This window comes from Halictus rubicundus, unplaced genomic scaffold, assembly GCF_050948215.1.
Source record: "Halictus rubicundus isolate RS-2024b unplaced genomic scaffold, iyHalRubi1_principal scaffold0781, whole genome shotgun sequence".
NCBI lineage: Eukaryota > Metazoa > Arthropoda > Insecta > Hymenoptera > Halictidae > Halictus > Halictus rubicundus.
Genome location: NW_027489322.1, coordinates 8,413 through 27,621, shown reverse-complemented (window position 1 = coordinate 27,621; position 19,209 = coordinate 8,413). Strand labels below are relative to the sequence as shown.

The window sequence follows — 19,209 nt, the reverse complement described above, 5'->3', positions numbered from 1 at the left end:
ATTTACTATTGATCGATCGACTCGATCAACGAGGGGGAGCATGTTCCGTCGCAACAGAACTGTCATCTTAAGCATGAATCGTTTCTTCATGCTATCGATAAACGAAAGGGTCTTACAGAGGGTCTTTGTTCGTATCTCCTTTTATTTCAAAACATTCGTGATTTAGAGACGTAACCAAATAGCAACTTTGGCCCTCATCATCTCGAAGCTGTTTACAATCGGACCGACCGAACGATGTTTGTATACACAAGATGGGTCTGCAAAACCTTCGTGTTCTTTAGATACGGCCCAAGGATGTATATCCTTCGCTCGCGGCCACTAAGTACGGTCAGGCCATAAATTCATGACACGGTTCAAGGGTCTATGACAATCGACCTTTCGACAGCGTCGAATTACCAAAACACTCGGTTTTTCCCAAGTTATGCATCGCCCCACTCTTCCTTCCAACCAGGCTCTTAGCCTGAGCCTGTGGAAGGGAGTTTGAACAATTAAGGGCATGCTGATTGGAAAATGCAAGTTTTCCCTAACCAACCCGGAGAGCTTCCTTTCTCGTCGCAACGAGCGACACATACCTCTCCTACACCTAAGGCCAACCTCTCAGCCACGAGGAGCCTATAACCACCTAAGGCCAACCTCTCAGCCATGGGGAGCCTATGACCTCGAGTTAATTCTGAAAAGTCGTCGAGCTTCAAATACAGTTCATATACGATCTTCGGACCAGCAACACCACAGGTCTCATCCGAACCTTACAACTTCGCGTTGAGTCTGGAAGTCTAGCTTACAAAAAGTCCATACAAGATCTTGAACCCGTGACACTTACAGTCAATTATACCGAGAGTCAAATCGCCTTGCACACGGCAAGGCGAATACAATACGGATCACTCGGATCCGCGCGCGTCTAAGGCAGGACCTGTCGGAATAGCCTTACTGACGAGTCCTCCGACAGGTTCGGGACGAAACGCGATTCCTTTCCTGTTCCAATCCAGTCTTCCGTATCCGTTGAAATAGTTGCCCAAGATTAAGTTGGCGGGCAACAAACGCGAAAGTACGTCGCGAACAATAATATTACTCGAATATAGAAGAATATATGAGAATATACGATAATATTACTAGAATATAGGAGAATATACCATAACATTACTAGAATATAGAAGAATATTCGAGAATATACTAGAATATAGCAGAATATACCAGAATATACTTGAATATACCAGAATATACCATAATATTACTCGAATATGGAAGAATATACGAGAATATACCATAATATTACTAGATATAGAAGAATATACCAGAATATACCATAATATTACAAGAATATAGAAGAATATACCAGAATATACCATAATATTACTAGAATATAGAAGAATATAACATAATATACCTGAATATACCTGAATATACTAGAATATAGCAGAATATACCAGAGTATACATGAATATACCAGAATATACCATAATATTACTCGAATATACCATAATATTACTAGAATATAGAAGAATATACCAGAATATATCATAATATTACTAGAATATAGAAGAATATACCAGAATATACCATAATATTACTAGAATATAGAAGAATATACGAGAATATACCTGAATATACCTGAATATACTAGAATATAGAAGAATATACCAGAATATACTTGAATATACCAGAATATACCATAATATTACTCGAATATAGAAGAATATATGAGAATATACGATAATATTACTAGAATATAGGAGAATATACCATAACATTACTAGAATATAGAAGAATATTCGAGAATATACTAGAATATAGCAGAATATACCAGAATATACCATAATATTACTAGAATATAGAAGAATATACCAGAATATATCATAATATTACTAGAATATAGAAGAATATACCAGAATATACCATAATATTACTAGAATATAGAAGAATATACGAGAATATACCTGAATATACCTGAATATACTAGAATATAGAAGAATATACCAGAATATACTTGAATATACCAGAATATACCATAATATTACTCGAATATAGAAGAATATATGAGAATATACGATAATATTACTAGAATATAGGAGAATATACCATAATATTACTAGAATATAGAAGAATATACCAGAATATACCATAATATTACTCGAATATAGAAGAATATACGAGAATATACCTGAATATACCTGAATATACTAGAATATAGAAGAATATACCAGAATATACTTGAATATACCAGAATATACCATAATATTACTCGAATATAGAAGAATATATGAGAATATACGATAATATTACTAGAATATAGGAGAATATACCATAACATTACTAGAATATAGAAGAATATTCGAGAATATACTAGAATATAGCAGAATATACCAGAATATACTTGAATATACCAGAATATACCATAATATTACTCGAATATGGAAGAATATACGAGAATATACCATAATATTACTAGATATAGAAGAATATACCAGAATATACCATAATATTACTAGAATATAGAAGAATATACCAGAATATACCATAATATTACTAGAATATAGAAGAATATACCAGAATATACCATAATATTACTAGAATATAGAAGAATATACCAGAATATACCATAATATTACTAGAATATAGAAGAATATACCAGAATATACCATAATATTACTAGAATATAGAAGAATATACGAGAATATACCAGAAAATACTAGAATATAGCAGAATATACTAGAATATAGCAGAATATACCAGAATATACCATAATATTACTCGAATATAGAAGAATATATGAGAATATACGATAATATCACTAGAATATACGAGAATATACGATAATATTACTAGAATATAGGAGAATATACCATAATATTACTAGAATATAGAAGAATATTCGAGAATATACTAGAATATAGCAGAATATACCAGAATATACCATAATATTACTAGAATATAGAAGAATATACGAGAATATACCAGAATATACTAGAATATAGCCGAATATACTAGAATATAGCAGAATATACCACAATATACCAGAATATACCAGAATATACCATAATATTACTCGAATATACCATAATATTACTCGAATATGGAAGAATATACGAGAATATACCATAATATTACTAGAATATAGAAGAATATACCAGAATATATCATAATATTACTAGAATATGGAAGAATATACCAGAATATACCATAATATTACTAGAATATAGAAGAATATACGAGAATATACCAGAATATAGCAGAATATACTAGAATATAGCAGAATATACCAGAGTATACTTGAATATACCAGAATATACCATAATATTACTAGAATATAGAAGAATATACGAGAATATACCAGAATATAGCAGAATATACTAGAATATAGCAGAATATACCAGAGTATACTTGAATATACCAGAATATACCATAATATTACTCGAATATACCATAATATTACTCGAATATGGAAGAATATACGAGAATATACCATAATATTACTAGAATATAGAAGAATATACCATAATATACCATAATATTACTCGAATATAGAAGAATATACGAGAATATACCATAATATTACTAGAATATAGAAGAATATACCAGAATATACCATAATATTACTAGAATATAGAAGAATATACCAGAATATACCATAATATTACTCGAATATAGAAGAATATACGAGAATATACCTGAATATACCTGAATATACTAGAATATAGAAGAATATACCAGAATATACTTGAATATACCAGAATATACCATAATATTACTCGAATATAGAAGAATATATGAGAATATACGATAATATTACTAGAATATAGGAGAATATACCATAACATTACTAGAATATAGAAGAATATTCGAGAATATGCTAGAATATAGCAGAATATACCAGAATATACTTGAATATACCAGAATATACCATAATATTACTCGAATATGGAAGAATATACGAGAATATACCATAATATTACTAGATATAGAAGAATATACCAGAATATACCATAATATTACTAGAATATAGAAGAATATACCAGAATATACCATAATATTACTAGAATATAGAAGAATATAACAGAATATACCTGAATATACCTGAATATACTAGAATATAGCAGAATATACCAGAATATACTTGAATATACCAGAATATACCATAATATTACTCGAATATACCATAATATTACTCGAATATAGAAGAATATACGAGAATATACGCTAATATTACTAGAATATAGGAGAATATACCATAATATTACTAGAATATAGAAGAATATTCGAGAATATACTAGAATATAGCAGAATATACCAGAATATACTTGAATATACCAGTATATACCATAATATTACATGAATATGGAAGAATATACGAGAATATACCATAATATTACTAGAATATAGAAGAATATACCAGAATATACCATAATATTACTCGAGTATAGAAGAATATACGAGAATATACCTGAATATACCTGAATATACTAGAATATAGAAGAATATACAAGAATATACTTGAATATACCAGAATATACCATAATTGTTCCGTCGCAACAGAACTGTCATCTTAAGCATGAATCGTTTCTTCATGCTATCGATAAACGAAAGGGTCTTACAGAGGGTCTTTGTTCGTATCTCCTTTTATTTCAAAACATTCGTGATTTAGAGACGTAACCAAATAGCAACTTTGGCCCTCATCATCTCGAAGCTGTTTACAATCGGACCGACCGAACGATGTTTGTATACACAAGATGGGTCTGCAAAACCTTCGTGTTCTTTAGATACGGCCCAAGGATGTATATCCTTCGCTCGCGGCCACTAAGTACGGTCAGGCCATAAATTCATGACACGGTTCAAGGGTCTATGACAATCGACCTTTCGACAGCGTCGAATTACCAAAACACTCGGTTTTTCCCAAGTTATGCATCGCCCCACTCTTCCTTCCAACCAGGCTCTTAGCCTGAGCCTGTGGAAGGGAGTTTGAACAATTAAGGGCATGCTGATTGGAAAATGCAAGTTTTCCCTAACCAACCCGGAGAGCTTCCTTTCTCGTCGCAACGAGCGACACATACCTCTCCTACACCTAAGGCCAACCTCTCAGCCACGAGGAGCCTATAACCACCTAAGGCCAACCTCTCAGCCATGGGGAGCCTATGACCTCGAGTTAATTCTGAAAAGTCGTCGAGCTTCAAATACAGTTCATATACGATCTTCGGACCAGCAACACCACAGGTCTCATCCGAACCTTACAACTTCGCGTTGAGTCTGGAAGTCTAGCTTACAAAAAGTCCATACAAGATCTTGAACCCGTGACACTTACAGTCAATTATGCCGAGAGTCAAATCGCCTTGCACACGGCAAGGCGAATACAATACGGATCACTCGGATCCGCGCGCGTCTAAGGCAGGACCTGTCGGAATAGCCTTACTGACGAGTCCTCCGACAGGTTCGGGACGAAACGCGATTCCTTTCCTGTTCCAATCCAGTCTTCCGTATCCGTTGAAATAGTTGCCCAAGATTAAGTTGGCGGGCAACAAACGCGAAAGTACGTCGCGAACAATAATATTACTCGAATATAGAAGAATATATGAGAATATACGATAATATTACTAGAATATAGGAGAATATACCATAACATTACTAGAATATAGAAGAATATTCGAGAATATACTAGAATATAGCAGAATATACCAGAATATACTTGAATATACCAGAATATACCATAATATTACTCGAATATGGAAGAATATACCAGAATATACCATAATATTACTAGATATAGAAGAATATACCAGAATATACCATAATATTACTAGAATATAGAAGAATATAACATAATATACCTGAATATACCTGAATATACTAGAATATAGCAGAATATACCAGAGTATACATGAATATACCAGAATATACCATAATATTACTCGAATATACCATAATATTACTAGAATATAGAAGAATATACCAGAATATATCATAATATTACTAGAATATAGAAGAATATACCAGAATATACCATAATATTACTAGAATATAGAAGAATATACGAGAATATACCTGAATATACCTGAATATACTAGAATATAGAAGAATATACCAGAATATACTTGAATATACCAGAATATACCATAATATTACTCGAATATAGAAGAATATATGAGAATATACGATAATATTACTAGAATATAGGAGAATATACCATAACATTACTAGAATATAGAAGAATATTCGAGAATATACTAGAATATAGCAGAATATACCAGAATATACCATAATATTACTAGAATATAGAAAAATATACCAGAATATATCATAATATTACTAGAATATAGAAGAATATACCAGAATATACAATAATATTACTAGAATATAGAAGAATATACGAGAATATACCTGAATATACCTGAATATTCTAGAATATAGAAGAATATACCAGAATATACTTGAATATACCAGAATATACCATAATATTACTCGAATATAGAAGAATATATGAGAATATACGATAATATTACTAGAATATAGGAGAATATACCATAATATTACTAGAATATAGAAGAATATACCAGAATATACCATAATATTACTCGAATATAGAAGAATATACGAGAATATACCTGAATATACCTGAATATACTAGAATATAGAAGAATATACCAGAATATACTTGAATATACCAGAATATACCATAATATTACTCGAATATAGAAGAATATATGAGAATATACGATAATATTACTAGAATATAGGAGAATATACCATAACATTTCTAGAATATAGAAGAATATTCGAGAATATACTAGAATATAGCAGAATATACCAGAATATACATGAATATACCAGAATATACCATAATATTACTCGAATATGGAAGAATATACGAGAATATACCATAATATTACTAGATATAGAAGAATGTACCAGAATATACCATAATATTACTAGAATATAGAAGAATATACCAGAATATACCATAATATTACTAGAATATAGATGAATATACCAGAATATACCATAATATTACTAGAATATAGAGGAATATACCAGAATATACCATAATATTACTAGAATATAGAAGAATATACCAGAATATACCATAATATTACTAGAATATAGAAGAATATACGAGAATATACCAGAATATACTAGAATATAGCAGAATATACTAGAATATAGCAGAATATACCAGAATATACCAGAATATACCAGAATACACCATAATATTATTGGAATATAGAAGAATATACGAGAATATACCTGAATATACTAGAATATAGCAGAATATGCCAAAATATACCATAATATTAATAGAAAATAGAAGAATATACGAGAATATACCTCAATATACTAGAATATACCAGAATATAATTGAATATACCATAATATACCATAATATTACTCGAATATAGAAGAATATACGAGAATATACCATAACATTACTAGAATATAGAAGAATATACCAGAATATACCATAATATTAATCGAATATAGAAGAATATACCAGAATATACCATAATATTACTCGAATATAGAAGAATACACGAGAATATACCTGAATATACCTGAATATACTAGAATATAGCAGAATATACCAGAATATACTTGAATATACCAGAATATACCATAATACTACTAGAATATAGAAGAATATACCAGAATATACCATAATATTACTAGAATATAGAAGAATATAACAGAATATACCTGAATATACCTGAATATACTAGAATATAGCAGAATATACCATAATATTACTCGAATATACCATAATATTACCCGAATATGGAAGAATATACGAGAATATACCATAATATTACTAGAATATAGAAGAATATACCAGAATATATCATAATATTACTAGAATATAGAAGAATATACCAGAATATACCATAATATTACTAGAATATAGAAGAATATACGAGAGTATACCAGAATATAGCAGAATATACCAGAATATACTTGAATATACCATAATATACCATAATATTACTCGAATATAGAAGAATATTCGAGAATATACCATAATATTACTAGAATATAGAAGAATATACCAGAATATACCATAATATTACTAGAATATAGAAGAATATACCAGAATATACCATAATATTACTCGAATATAGAAGAATATACGAGAATATACCTGAATATACCTGAATATACTAGAATATAGAAGAATATACCAGAATATACTTGAATATACCAGAATATACCATAATATTACTCGAATATAGAAGAATATATGAGAATATACGATAATATTACTAGAATATAGGAGAATATACCATAACATTACTAGAATATAGAAGAATATTCGAGAATACACTAGAATATAGCAGAATATACCAGAATATACTTGAATGTACCAGAATATACCATAATATTACTCGAATATGGAAGAGTATACGAGAATATACCATAATATTACTAGATATAGAAGAATATACCAGAATATACCATAATATTACTAGAATATAGAAGAATATACCAGAATATACCATAATATTACTTGAATATAGAAGAATATACCAGAATATACCATAATATTACTAGAATATAGAAGAATATACCAGAATATACCATAATATTACTAGAATATAGAAGAATATAACAGAATATACCTGAATATACCTGAATATACTAGAATATAGCAGAATATACCAGAGTATACATGAATATACCAGAATATACCATAATATTACTCGAATATACCATAATATTACTCGAATATGGAAGAATATACGAGAATATACCATAATATTACTAGAATATAGAAGAATATACCAGAATATATCATAATATTACTAGAATATAGAAGAATATACCAGAATATACCATAATATTACTAGAATATAGAAGAATATACGAGAATATACCAGAATATAGCAGAATATACCAGAATATACTTGAATATACCATAATATACCATAATATTACACGAATATAGAAGAATATACGAGAATATACCATAATATTACTAGAATATAGAAGAACATACCAGAATATACCATAATATTACTAGAATATAGAAGAATATACCAGAATATACCATAATATTACTAGAATATAGAAGAATATACCAGAATATACAATAATATTACTAGAATATAGAAGAATATACGAGAATATACCAGAATATACTAGAATATAGCAGAATATACCAGAATATATCAGAATATACCAGAATACACCATAATATTACTAGAATATAGAAGAATATACGAGAATATACCTCAATATACTAGAATATACCAGAATATAATTGAAAATACCATAATATACCATAATATTACTCGAATATAGAAGAATATACGAGAATATACCATAATATTACTGGAATATAGAAGAATATACCAGAATATACCATAATATTACTAGAATATGGAAGAATATACCAGAATATACCATAATATTACTAGAATATGCAAGAATATACCAGAATATACCATAATATTACTCGAATATAGAAGAATACACGAGAATATACCTGAATATACCTGAATATACTAGAATATAGCAGAATATACCAGAATATACTTGAATATACCAGAATATACCATAATATTACTCGAATATAGATGAATATATGAGAATATACGATAATATTACTAGAATATAGGAGAATATACCATAACATTACTAGAATATAGAAGAATATTCGAGAATATACCAGAATATACTTGAATATACCAGAATATACCATAATATTACTCGAATATACCATAATATTACTCGAATATGGAAGAATATACGAGAATATACCATAATATTACTAGAATATAGAAGTATATACCAGAATATACCATAGTATTACTGGAATACAGAAGAATATAACAGAATATACCTGAATATACCTGAATATACTAGAATATAGCAGAATATACCAGAATGTACTTGAATATACCAGAATATACCATAATATTACTCTAATATACCAACATATTATTCGAATATAGAAGAATATTTGATAATATTACTAGAATATAGGAGAATATACCATAATATTACTAGAATATAGAAGAATATTCGAGAATATACTAGAATATAGCAGAATATACCAGAATATACTTGAATATACCAGAATATACCATAATATTACTCGAATATAGAAGAATATACGAGAATATACCTGAATATACCTGAATATACTAGAATATAGCAGAATATACCAGAATATACTTGAATATACCAGAATATACCATAATATTACTCGAATATAGAAGAATATATGAGAATATACAATAAAATTACTAGAATATAGAAGAATATACCAGAATATACCATAATATTACTAGAATATAGAAGAATATACCAGAATATACCATAATATTACTAGAATATACCAGAATATACCATAATATTACTAGAATATAGAAGAATATACGAGAATATACCTGAATATACTAGAATATAGCAGAATATGCCAAAATATACCATAATATTACTAGAATATAGAAGAATATGCCAGAATATACCATAATATTACTAGAATATAGAAGAATATACCAGAATATACCATAATATTACTAGAATATAGAAGAATATACCAGAATATACCATAATATTACTAGAATATAGAAGAATATACCAGAATATACCATAATATTACTAGAATATAGAAGAATATACCAGAATATAAAATAATATTACTAGAATATAGAAGAATATACCAGAATATACCATAATATTACTAGAATATAGAAGAATATTCGAGAATATACTAGAATATAGCAGAATATACCAGAATATACTTGAATATACCAGTATATACCATAATATTACTTGAATATGGAAGAATATACGAGAATATACCATAATATTACTAGAATATAGAAGAATATACCAGAATATACCATAATATTACTAGAATTTAGAAGAATATACCAGAATATACCATAATATTACTAGAATATAGAAGAATATACCAGAATATACCATAATAATACTAGAATATAGAAGAATATACCAGAATATACCATAATATTACTAGAATATAGAAGAATATACGAGAATATACCAGAATATACTAGAATATAGCAGAATATACTAGAATATAGCAGAATATACCAGAATATACCAGAATATACCAGAATATACCATAATATTACTAGAATATAGAAGAATATACGAGAATATACCTGAATATACTAGAATATAGCAGAATATGCCAAAATATACCATAATATTACTAGAATATAGAAGAATATTGTACTTTCCGACGGAGCGGGCACCTTTCGCGGCGTAGACTCTGTCGTAGAATCTATGAGTAGGCGTAAATTCCTCAATCGAGGGTGTTTCGACGACGCTACTCGGCGCGACCTTACGATCCTTTCGGATGATAAGGATGGTAAATATAAATTTGGAATTTAATGCTGCAAGGAGCAAACGGAACTATAGCGGCTGGTCCGCGTGTTGACGAGTTCCGGAGTCTAATCTCGATGTTGCCTTTGCGGGAGTTGCATTTAGACTAAAAGTTTTACCCCAACTCTCCATGCACTCGGGGTGCGTTGGCGTGGAGTGGGGGTATTCCATTTCGGGGTGGCAACGTCGCTGGATTTCGGCGGGCGAAATCACAGCTGTGGGCCCGATGTTCATCGGCCAGGGACCGTCGGATGGTCCCGCGATGCCACCTTTGTAGGTCCACGTTTTATGACAGTACGGTTGGCTGTTGAGGGCGCGAGGAAAATTCTAATGGGCAATTAAGAAAGGTTTCGTGAAGGCGACTTTCTCAAAAACAGCCCTAGAGGCCCGTGTCATAAAACGTGTATACCATCTGCACGCCAAATGTTGGGATGTGCCGATTTGTCAGTCGCGAGTAAAACTATTAAACTATTCTTGAAGGGATCGGTCCCTGGTCCCACCTTGAAATAGCGGTGCCGCGGATTTTCAAGGGGATCTTTTGTTTAACTCGCGGCTGAACATCCTCCCCCCGTTGAGAGACTCGCGATCAAAATAAATCTATATAGGATTAAAGATACGCTAGGTTTGAAGTACTAGAATGAACAAGTAAACTATCTTATGAGCTAAAGCTTAGCGATTACGATAAATTAGTTATTATCGGTTGAGGGATCGCGCGTTCTTGACGTCGATGTTGGATCCCGTGGTTCCTCCTCTGGCTGGTTCGGTAACGGTACAAGCCGTTTTACGCCCCGATCGAGTGTGGTTGTGGCTGTTCTCACTGTTGCAGCTCGAACTATGCCATCAGATCCGGGGTAGACCTTGATGACTCTCCCGAGTGGCCACTGCATCGGTGGTACGTTGTCCTCCCTCAAGAGCACGATGGTGCCCTCCTTGATGGGGTGTGTACCGCTGGACCATCTCGAACGACTCGTCATCTCGTTTAGGTACTCCTTGTACCATCGGTTCCAGAAATGCTGCTTTAGTTTCTGGATATGTTGCCAGGTTGAAAGTCTGTTTGATGGCACATCCCTGAAATCGCGCTCGCGCAGACTCGTTAACGAGTCGCCAATCAGGAAATGGCCAGGAGTTAGGACAAGGGTGTCATTTGGGTCTGATGAAATGGGAGTTAAAGGACGTGAATTTAGAACGGCTTCTATCTCAATAATTAAAGTGTTGAACACTTCAAATGTAAATCGTTCAGCACCTGCGATACGCCAGAAATGACGCTTGAATGATTTCACGGCCGCTTCCCAGATGCCGCCGAAGTGAGGTGTTAATGGAGGAATAAAATTCCACGTGATGGATCGGTCAGCAAGAAAGGTTTTGACCTTCTCGTTGTGGTCATCGGACTGCAAAAGTTCGCGGAGGTCTCGAAGCTCGTTGTTGGCGCCGACGAAATTGGTGCCATTGTCAGAGTAAATGTTAATACAATGACCTCGTCTAGCAATGAAACGACGTAGGGCTGCTATAAATGCTTCGGAGGTAAGATCGCTAACCAATTCTAGGTGAATGGCTTTTACTGAGAGGCAAACGAAAACTGCGACATATACTTTAATGTGGGTTCGACTTCGGTATCGTCGCTCCTTTATGAAAAAGGGACCGCAATAATCAACGCCGACGTTTGCAAATGGGCGTGAGTCGGTGACTCGAGCCTCAGGTAGGTCGCCCATCACGTATTGTGTTGGCGGCGGTTGGACACGGTAGCAGCGGACGCAGTTTCTGATGGTTTTCCCTACCTGACTCCGACCGTCGATGGGCCAATAACGGCGTCTAATCGCGTATAGGGTAGCCTGTGTACCAGCGTGTAATTGTATTCGATGCTCGTGTTCTATTATTAATGCCGTGATTCGAGCCTTTGGGAGGACGATGGGATGTTTTTGCGCGAATGGAATTCGCGAATTCTTCAGACGGCCTCCTACTCGCAGAATTCCGTCTTTGTCGATGAATGGGTTCAGTTGTTGCAGCTTACCCTTAACGCCTATTTCGCTTCTCGAGAGGCAGCGCAATTCTTCTGCAAAGTGTTGTCTTTGTATCAGTTTGATGATTACGTCGTGGGCGTATCTTAGTTCGGAGGATGTCAGACTTCCTTTGGTGGTGTTAGATCCTTTCCATCGGAGACAGCGCGCGATGATTCTTTGAAGCTTTCCCCATGAGGAGCAGTTGTCCAGAATCGTGGTGTCGCAAATTAATGCTTTGAGACAAATCGCGACCCTTTGTTCTGGGATTGTCTCTGGTTGAGGTAGTTCGGTAGTGGGCCAGAAAGATTCTTCTTCGTTGAGCCAAGTCGGACCGTGTTGCCAGATGGAAGGTTGAAGGAAGTCTTCTGGTGATTGACCTCGCGAGATAAGATCGGCCGGGTTGTCGGCAGTGGGTACGTGTCGCCAATCTGCGTTAGCTGTGCGCCTTTGAATTTCCGACACTCTGTTAGCCACGAAGGTTTTTAGAGTGTGTGGAGATGTCTTCACCCAATGGAGAACAATGGTGGAGTCGGTCCAATAGATGGTTTTATGTATTTCCACAGGTAGCGCTTGTTTTGCGGTCTCGACAAGAGAGGTTAGCAGAAGTGCTCCACATAATTCGAGTCGTGGTATTGAGATCGTTTTCAATGGGGCGACCTTGGATTTAGCGAACAAAAGAGTTGTCTCGGTGTGACCGCGTGAGTCGGTTGTACGCAGGTAGAGGCATGCTCCGTAGGCCTTTTCGCTTGCGTCACTAAAACCGTGTAGTTCGACTTTTCTTGGCGATTCAATGATTGTGCGTCGCGGGAACGTGATGTTGTTCAGCGCTGGCAATTTATTATAAAAACGTATCCATTCGGTATGGATATCCATTGGCAGCGACTCGTCCCAGTCAACCTTTATGGTCCAGATCCTTTGTAGTAGCATTTTTGCCGTAATAATTACTGGCCCGAGCAGCCCTAGTGGATCATATATCTTTGCTATTTCTGAGGTGATACTGCGTTTGGTCGAACGTGATGGTGGAGAGCAAGTTTCGACTGCGTACGTAATAGAGTCGTTTGAGGAATTCCAGACAATCCCTAAGGTTTTGAGAGTGGATGACTCTCCCAGGTATAATTTTTTGTTAATGGCCTGCTCGGGCAAGCCAGTCAGAAGAGTAAGGTCATTAGATGCCCATTGTCGTATTGTCAGTCTTGCGGTCTTGAGTATTTGTGTGAGGTCTTCGCGTAAGGATAATGCCTCTTCTATGGTCGATGTACCGGTCAGAACGTCATCCACGTAAAAGTCACGCAATAAAATCTTGCCGGCTTGAGGAAAGCGGTGGCCTTCGTCTCGACTGAGCTGTGTCAAACAGCGAATTGCAAGATATGGTGCAGCAGATAGTCCAAATGTCACAGTATTCAGCTCATAAGTTTTAATAGAACCCGTAGTATCGCGCCAGAGGATACGCTGAAATTTCCTGTCTTCCGGACGTACAAGGAACTGTCGGTACATCTTTTCAATGTCTCCCGTCAGTACGTATCGATGAATGCGGAATCTTAATAAAATGTGGAGTAGATCGTCTTGAATTTTTGGACCGGTGTGGAGAGCGTCATTTAATGCTATGCCTGAATTAGTCGTGGCAGAACCGTCGAAGACTACGCGGAGTTTGGTTGTGTCACTGGTGACCTTAACGACCCCGTGATGTGGTAGGTAATACCCCTCAGGTGACTGTTGTTCCTGTGGCAGTTCGCTCATGTGTCCGAGGTCAAGGTATTCTTGGATCACCGCGTGATACTCTTGCTTGAGTGCGGGTTCTCGTTGGAGTTTTCGCTCCAATGAATGGAGTCTTTTTTTCGCTTGTACCTTGGAGTCTCCGAGACGCGACAATTTCTCGTTGAAAGGTAAAGCCACGACGTATCTGCCGTCACGATTCCGAACTGTGTGTTCTTGGAAATGGCTTTCGCAAATTATATCAGATTCAGACAGATGCTGTCTTTGTGGGCCTTCTTCAACCTCCCAGAAACGGGTGAGGTCGAATTGTAACGCGGTGGTCGCGTGGCAAAGTGTGCCATGAGCAGGAGAAGTGACTGGCGCGCTCCCCCCGATGACCCAACCGAGTTGCGATTTTTGAAGGTAGAGATCGGACTCATCTGGGCGTGACAAGACAATTTGGCCGACGCATAAGATTGAGAGGGCTGTTCCGGATCCTAATAACAAATCGATCGGTGCCGGTCGATGGAATTCCGGATCTGCAAGGTGCAGATTCGGCGGAATTTTTATTGTTCCGCGATCAATCTCTTGATCTGGAACGAAAGGCGCGATGTCGTTCACAATGAGGAACGTAAGCGAACGTTGGTAATTGCTTACTCGCGAAGCTATAGTAGCCTTCAGTGCGTGGGTTGCTACAGTGGTCATAGCGTTCAGAGAACCAATGGGAACCGAGCATTTCATCCGCGGGATGTTGATTTTTTGAGCAAGGCGTTCAGAAATTAAGTTAATCGATGCGCAAGTGTCGATTAATGCTCGACAATCTATCGGACGTTTATTTTTGTTGAAGATCTGGATTTGTGCCGTAACTAAAATTTCGTTTGTGATTGCGTTTATGGTGAACGCTCGATGGTAGCCCGTTCCGTTTTGTTCTCTGTGTCTTAGCCGTCATTCTGTATCGGATTGAGCGTTTATTGTTCCGCTTGTTGACGCTTGCTGCTCGAAGTGATGAAGCAACGTGTGGTGTCGTAGCTGACATATTCGGCATGAACCTCGATCGCAATTTTGCGCGCTATGCCCTGGGTGTAGGCAGTTGGTGCATAATTTGGCCCTTTCAACGGCGAACTTGCGTTTTTCGGGAGTCATTCCGCGGAATTTTTCGCAACCCCATGTGCTATGATCTCCGTAGCAGATCGGGCACTCCTTCGGTTGTGAATTTGGACGCGTTTCGTTAAAATTCGACGCGTTTTTTGATTTGTTATCGGCGGTCTGACGTGTTTTACTCGTTACGAAAGCGTGTGATCTGGCGGGTGGTCTTGTTGACTGCGGATGGCTTGTGAAGTTCGCGCTGGGGCGTGTCGATTGCGGATAGCTTGTAAAATTCGGTCTAGGGCGTAATGGCACCGCGGAGGCACTGGATGGTCCAGTTTGTGCGCAACTTGCGCGTTTCTCGAGAAAATCCAAGAGGTCCGTGTACGACGGCATGTTTTTGCCTTTTATCGTTAGTTCCCAAAGCCATGCAGTGTCGCTGCTAACCTTGGATAATATCATTGATATTAAAGAGCCGTTACATCTTGTGAAGTCTTCTCCTAGATTTTTCAAGGCTCGTAGATGCTGGTTGACCGAGTTCACGAGATCGTCTAACGCCTCTGGAGTGTCCTTTACTAATCTCGGATAATCCCTAATTGCGTCGCAATGTTTTAAGATTATTCTCCGCGGACAATCGTACTTCTTTTTGAGCAGTTCTATTGCATCGTAATAATTCGCGTCTGTCGTGTTTAACGCGGAGATGCACTTCAACGCCTTTCCGTGTAAGGTTGAACGGAGGTACTGCAGTTTTTGCAACGGAGTCAGATTTTCATTCGAGTCAATCGTTGATTTGAATGTGTCGAAATATGATACCCAATCTTCGATGTTTCCGTCGAACGATGGCAACCGCATTTCTGGTAACTTGATTGCCATCGGAGCAGTTACCGATGTCGCGAGTGACTCGACTGTTCCGCGACGTTGGGGCAAAGTTGGTTGCGCCTTTTCTATTATTTTGTTGGCTCTGACAACTATCGCGTAGTACTCGTTTTGTATCTCGTATCGGCGAGGTTCCTGGTTTTCGTCTAATGCCTCTAGCTCGGATTGTATATCATCGAAACGCTTCCAAAATTCAATGAGACCGTTCAAATGCATTTTTATAAGATCTATGTCAGGTGGTTGTTCGGTATCGACGGAATCTAAGAATTTCGAGAATGCCGTAATCTGACCGATTACACTGCCGCGCTTACGCTTTAAAGTGCTGAGAGCCGTTGCTTGAGACAAGGATGGGTTTGTCATAGGCATTTTGTGATGAAGGAGATGTTTTGGGAGATTGACGAACGAAAAACGAGCCTACCTTTGATGCGCTGAATTCAGGATGGTGAACTGGTGTCAGACACCTGGCGTTGACCCAAATCGTCAATTGCTTGGCCCACAAACTGCGACCTTCCAGATGCTGGTTGGTCCAGCCCTTGGTAATCCGGGATACTGCAAGTTGTTGGGATGCTGGTTGGTCCAGACAGGATCTCCCGATTGCAGGTGTTGTCCCGTTGTAAACGATGCGCAAAGCTGCGTTGAATCACGTTCACAAAGTCTTTTGTCCACTGTAACTGTCACTCAGTGTCATTTATTTTTTTTGGATCACACGGCACTGATGATCCGGCTCGAAGGACCAATGTACTTTCCGACGGAGCGGGCACCTTTCGCGGCGTAGACTCTGTCGTAGAATCTATGAGGAGGCGTAAATTCCTCAATCGAGGGTGTTTCGACGACGCTACTCGGCGCGACCTTACGATCCTTTCGGATGATAAGGATGGTAAATATAAATTTGGAATTTAATGCTGCAAGGAGCAAACGGAACTATAGCGGCTGGTCCGCGTGTTGACGAGTTCCGGAGTCTAATCTCGATGTTGCCTTTGCGGGAGTTGCATTTAGACTAAAAGTTTTACCCCAACTCTCCATGCACTCGGGGTGCGTTGGCGTGGAGTGGGGGTATTCCATTTCGGGGTGGCAACGTCGCTGGATTTCGGCGGGCGAAATCACAGCTGTGGGCCCGATGTTCATCGGCCAGGGACCGTCGGATGGTCCCGCGATGCCACCTTTGTAGGTCCACGTTTTATGACAGTACGGTTGGCTGTTGAGGGCGCGAGGAAAATTCTAATGGGCAATTAAGAAAGGTTTCGTGAAGGCGACTTTCTCAAAAACAGCCCTAGAGGCCCGTGTCATAAAACGTGTATACCATCTGCACGCCAAATGTTGGGATGTGCCGATTTGTCAGTCGCGAGTAAAACTATTAAACTATTCTTGAAGGGATCGGTCCCTGGTCCCACCTTGAAATAGCGGTGCCGCGGATTTTCAAGGGGATCTTTTGTTTAACTCGCGGCTGAACAATATACCAGAATATACCATAATATTACTAGAATATAGAAGAATATACCAGAATATACCATAATATTACTAGAATATAGAAGAATATACCAGAATATACCATAATATTACTCGAATATAGAAGAATATACGAGAATATACGATAATATTACTAGAATATATTAGAATATACCATAATATTACTAGAATATAGAAGAATATTCGAGAATATACTAGAATAAAGCAGAATATACCAGAATATACTTGAATATACCAGAATATACCATAATATTACTTGAATATGGAAGAATATACGAGAATATACCATAATATTACTAGAATATAGAAGAATAGACCAGAATATACCATAACATTACTAGAATATAGAAGAATATACTAGAATATAGCAGAATATACTAGAATATAGCAGAATATACCAGAATATATCAGAATATACCAGAATATACCATAATATTACTCGAATATAGAAGAATATACGAGAATATACGATAATATTACTAGAATATATTAGAATATACCATAATATTACTAGAATATAGAAGAATATATGAGAATATACGATAATACTACTAGAATATAGGAGAATATACCATAACATTACTAGAATATAGAAGAATATTCGAGAATATACTAGAATATAGCAGAATATACCAGAATATACTTGAATATACCAGAATATACCATAATATTACTCGAATATAGAAGAATATACGAGAATATACCAAAATATACTAGAATATAGCAGAATATAATAGAATATACGAGAATATAGTAG

The 19,209-nt window shown here is 35.7% G+C and overlaps 1 protein-coding gene across 1 annotated transcript; it reads right to left on the bottom strand.

Moving 5' to 3' along the window:
* Nucleotides 1-12,020: 12,020 nt before the first annotated feature.
* Nucleotides 12,021-15,728, bottom strand: LOC143364630 (uncharacterized). The gene has a single exon (XM_076804874.1). The coding sequence runs from the start codon at nt 15,726-15,728 to the stop codon at nt 12,021-12,023; it is 3,708 nt and encodes a 1,235-aa protein (XP_076660989.1).
* Nucleotides 15,729-19,209: the final 3,481 nt, after the last annotated feature.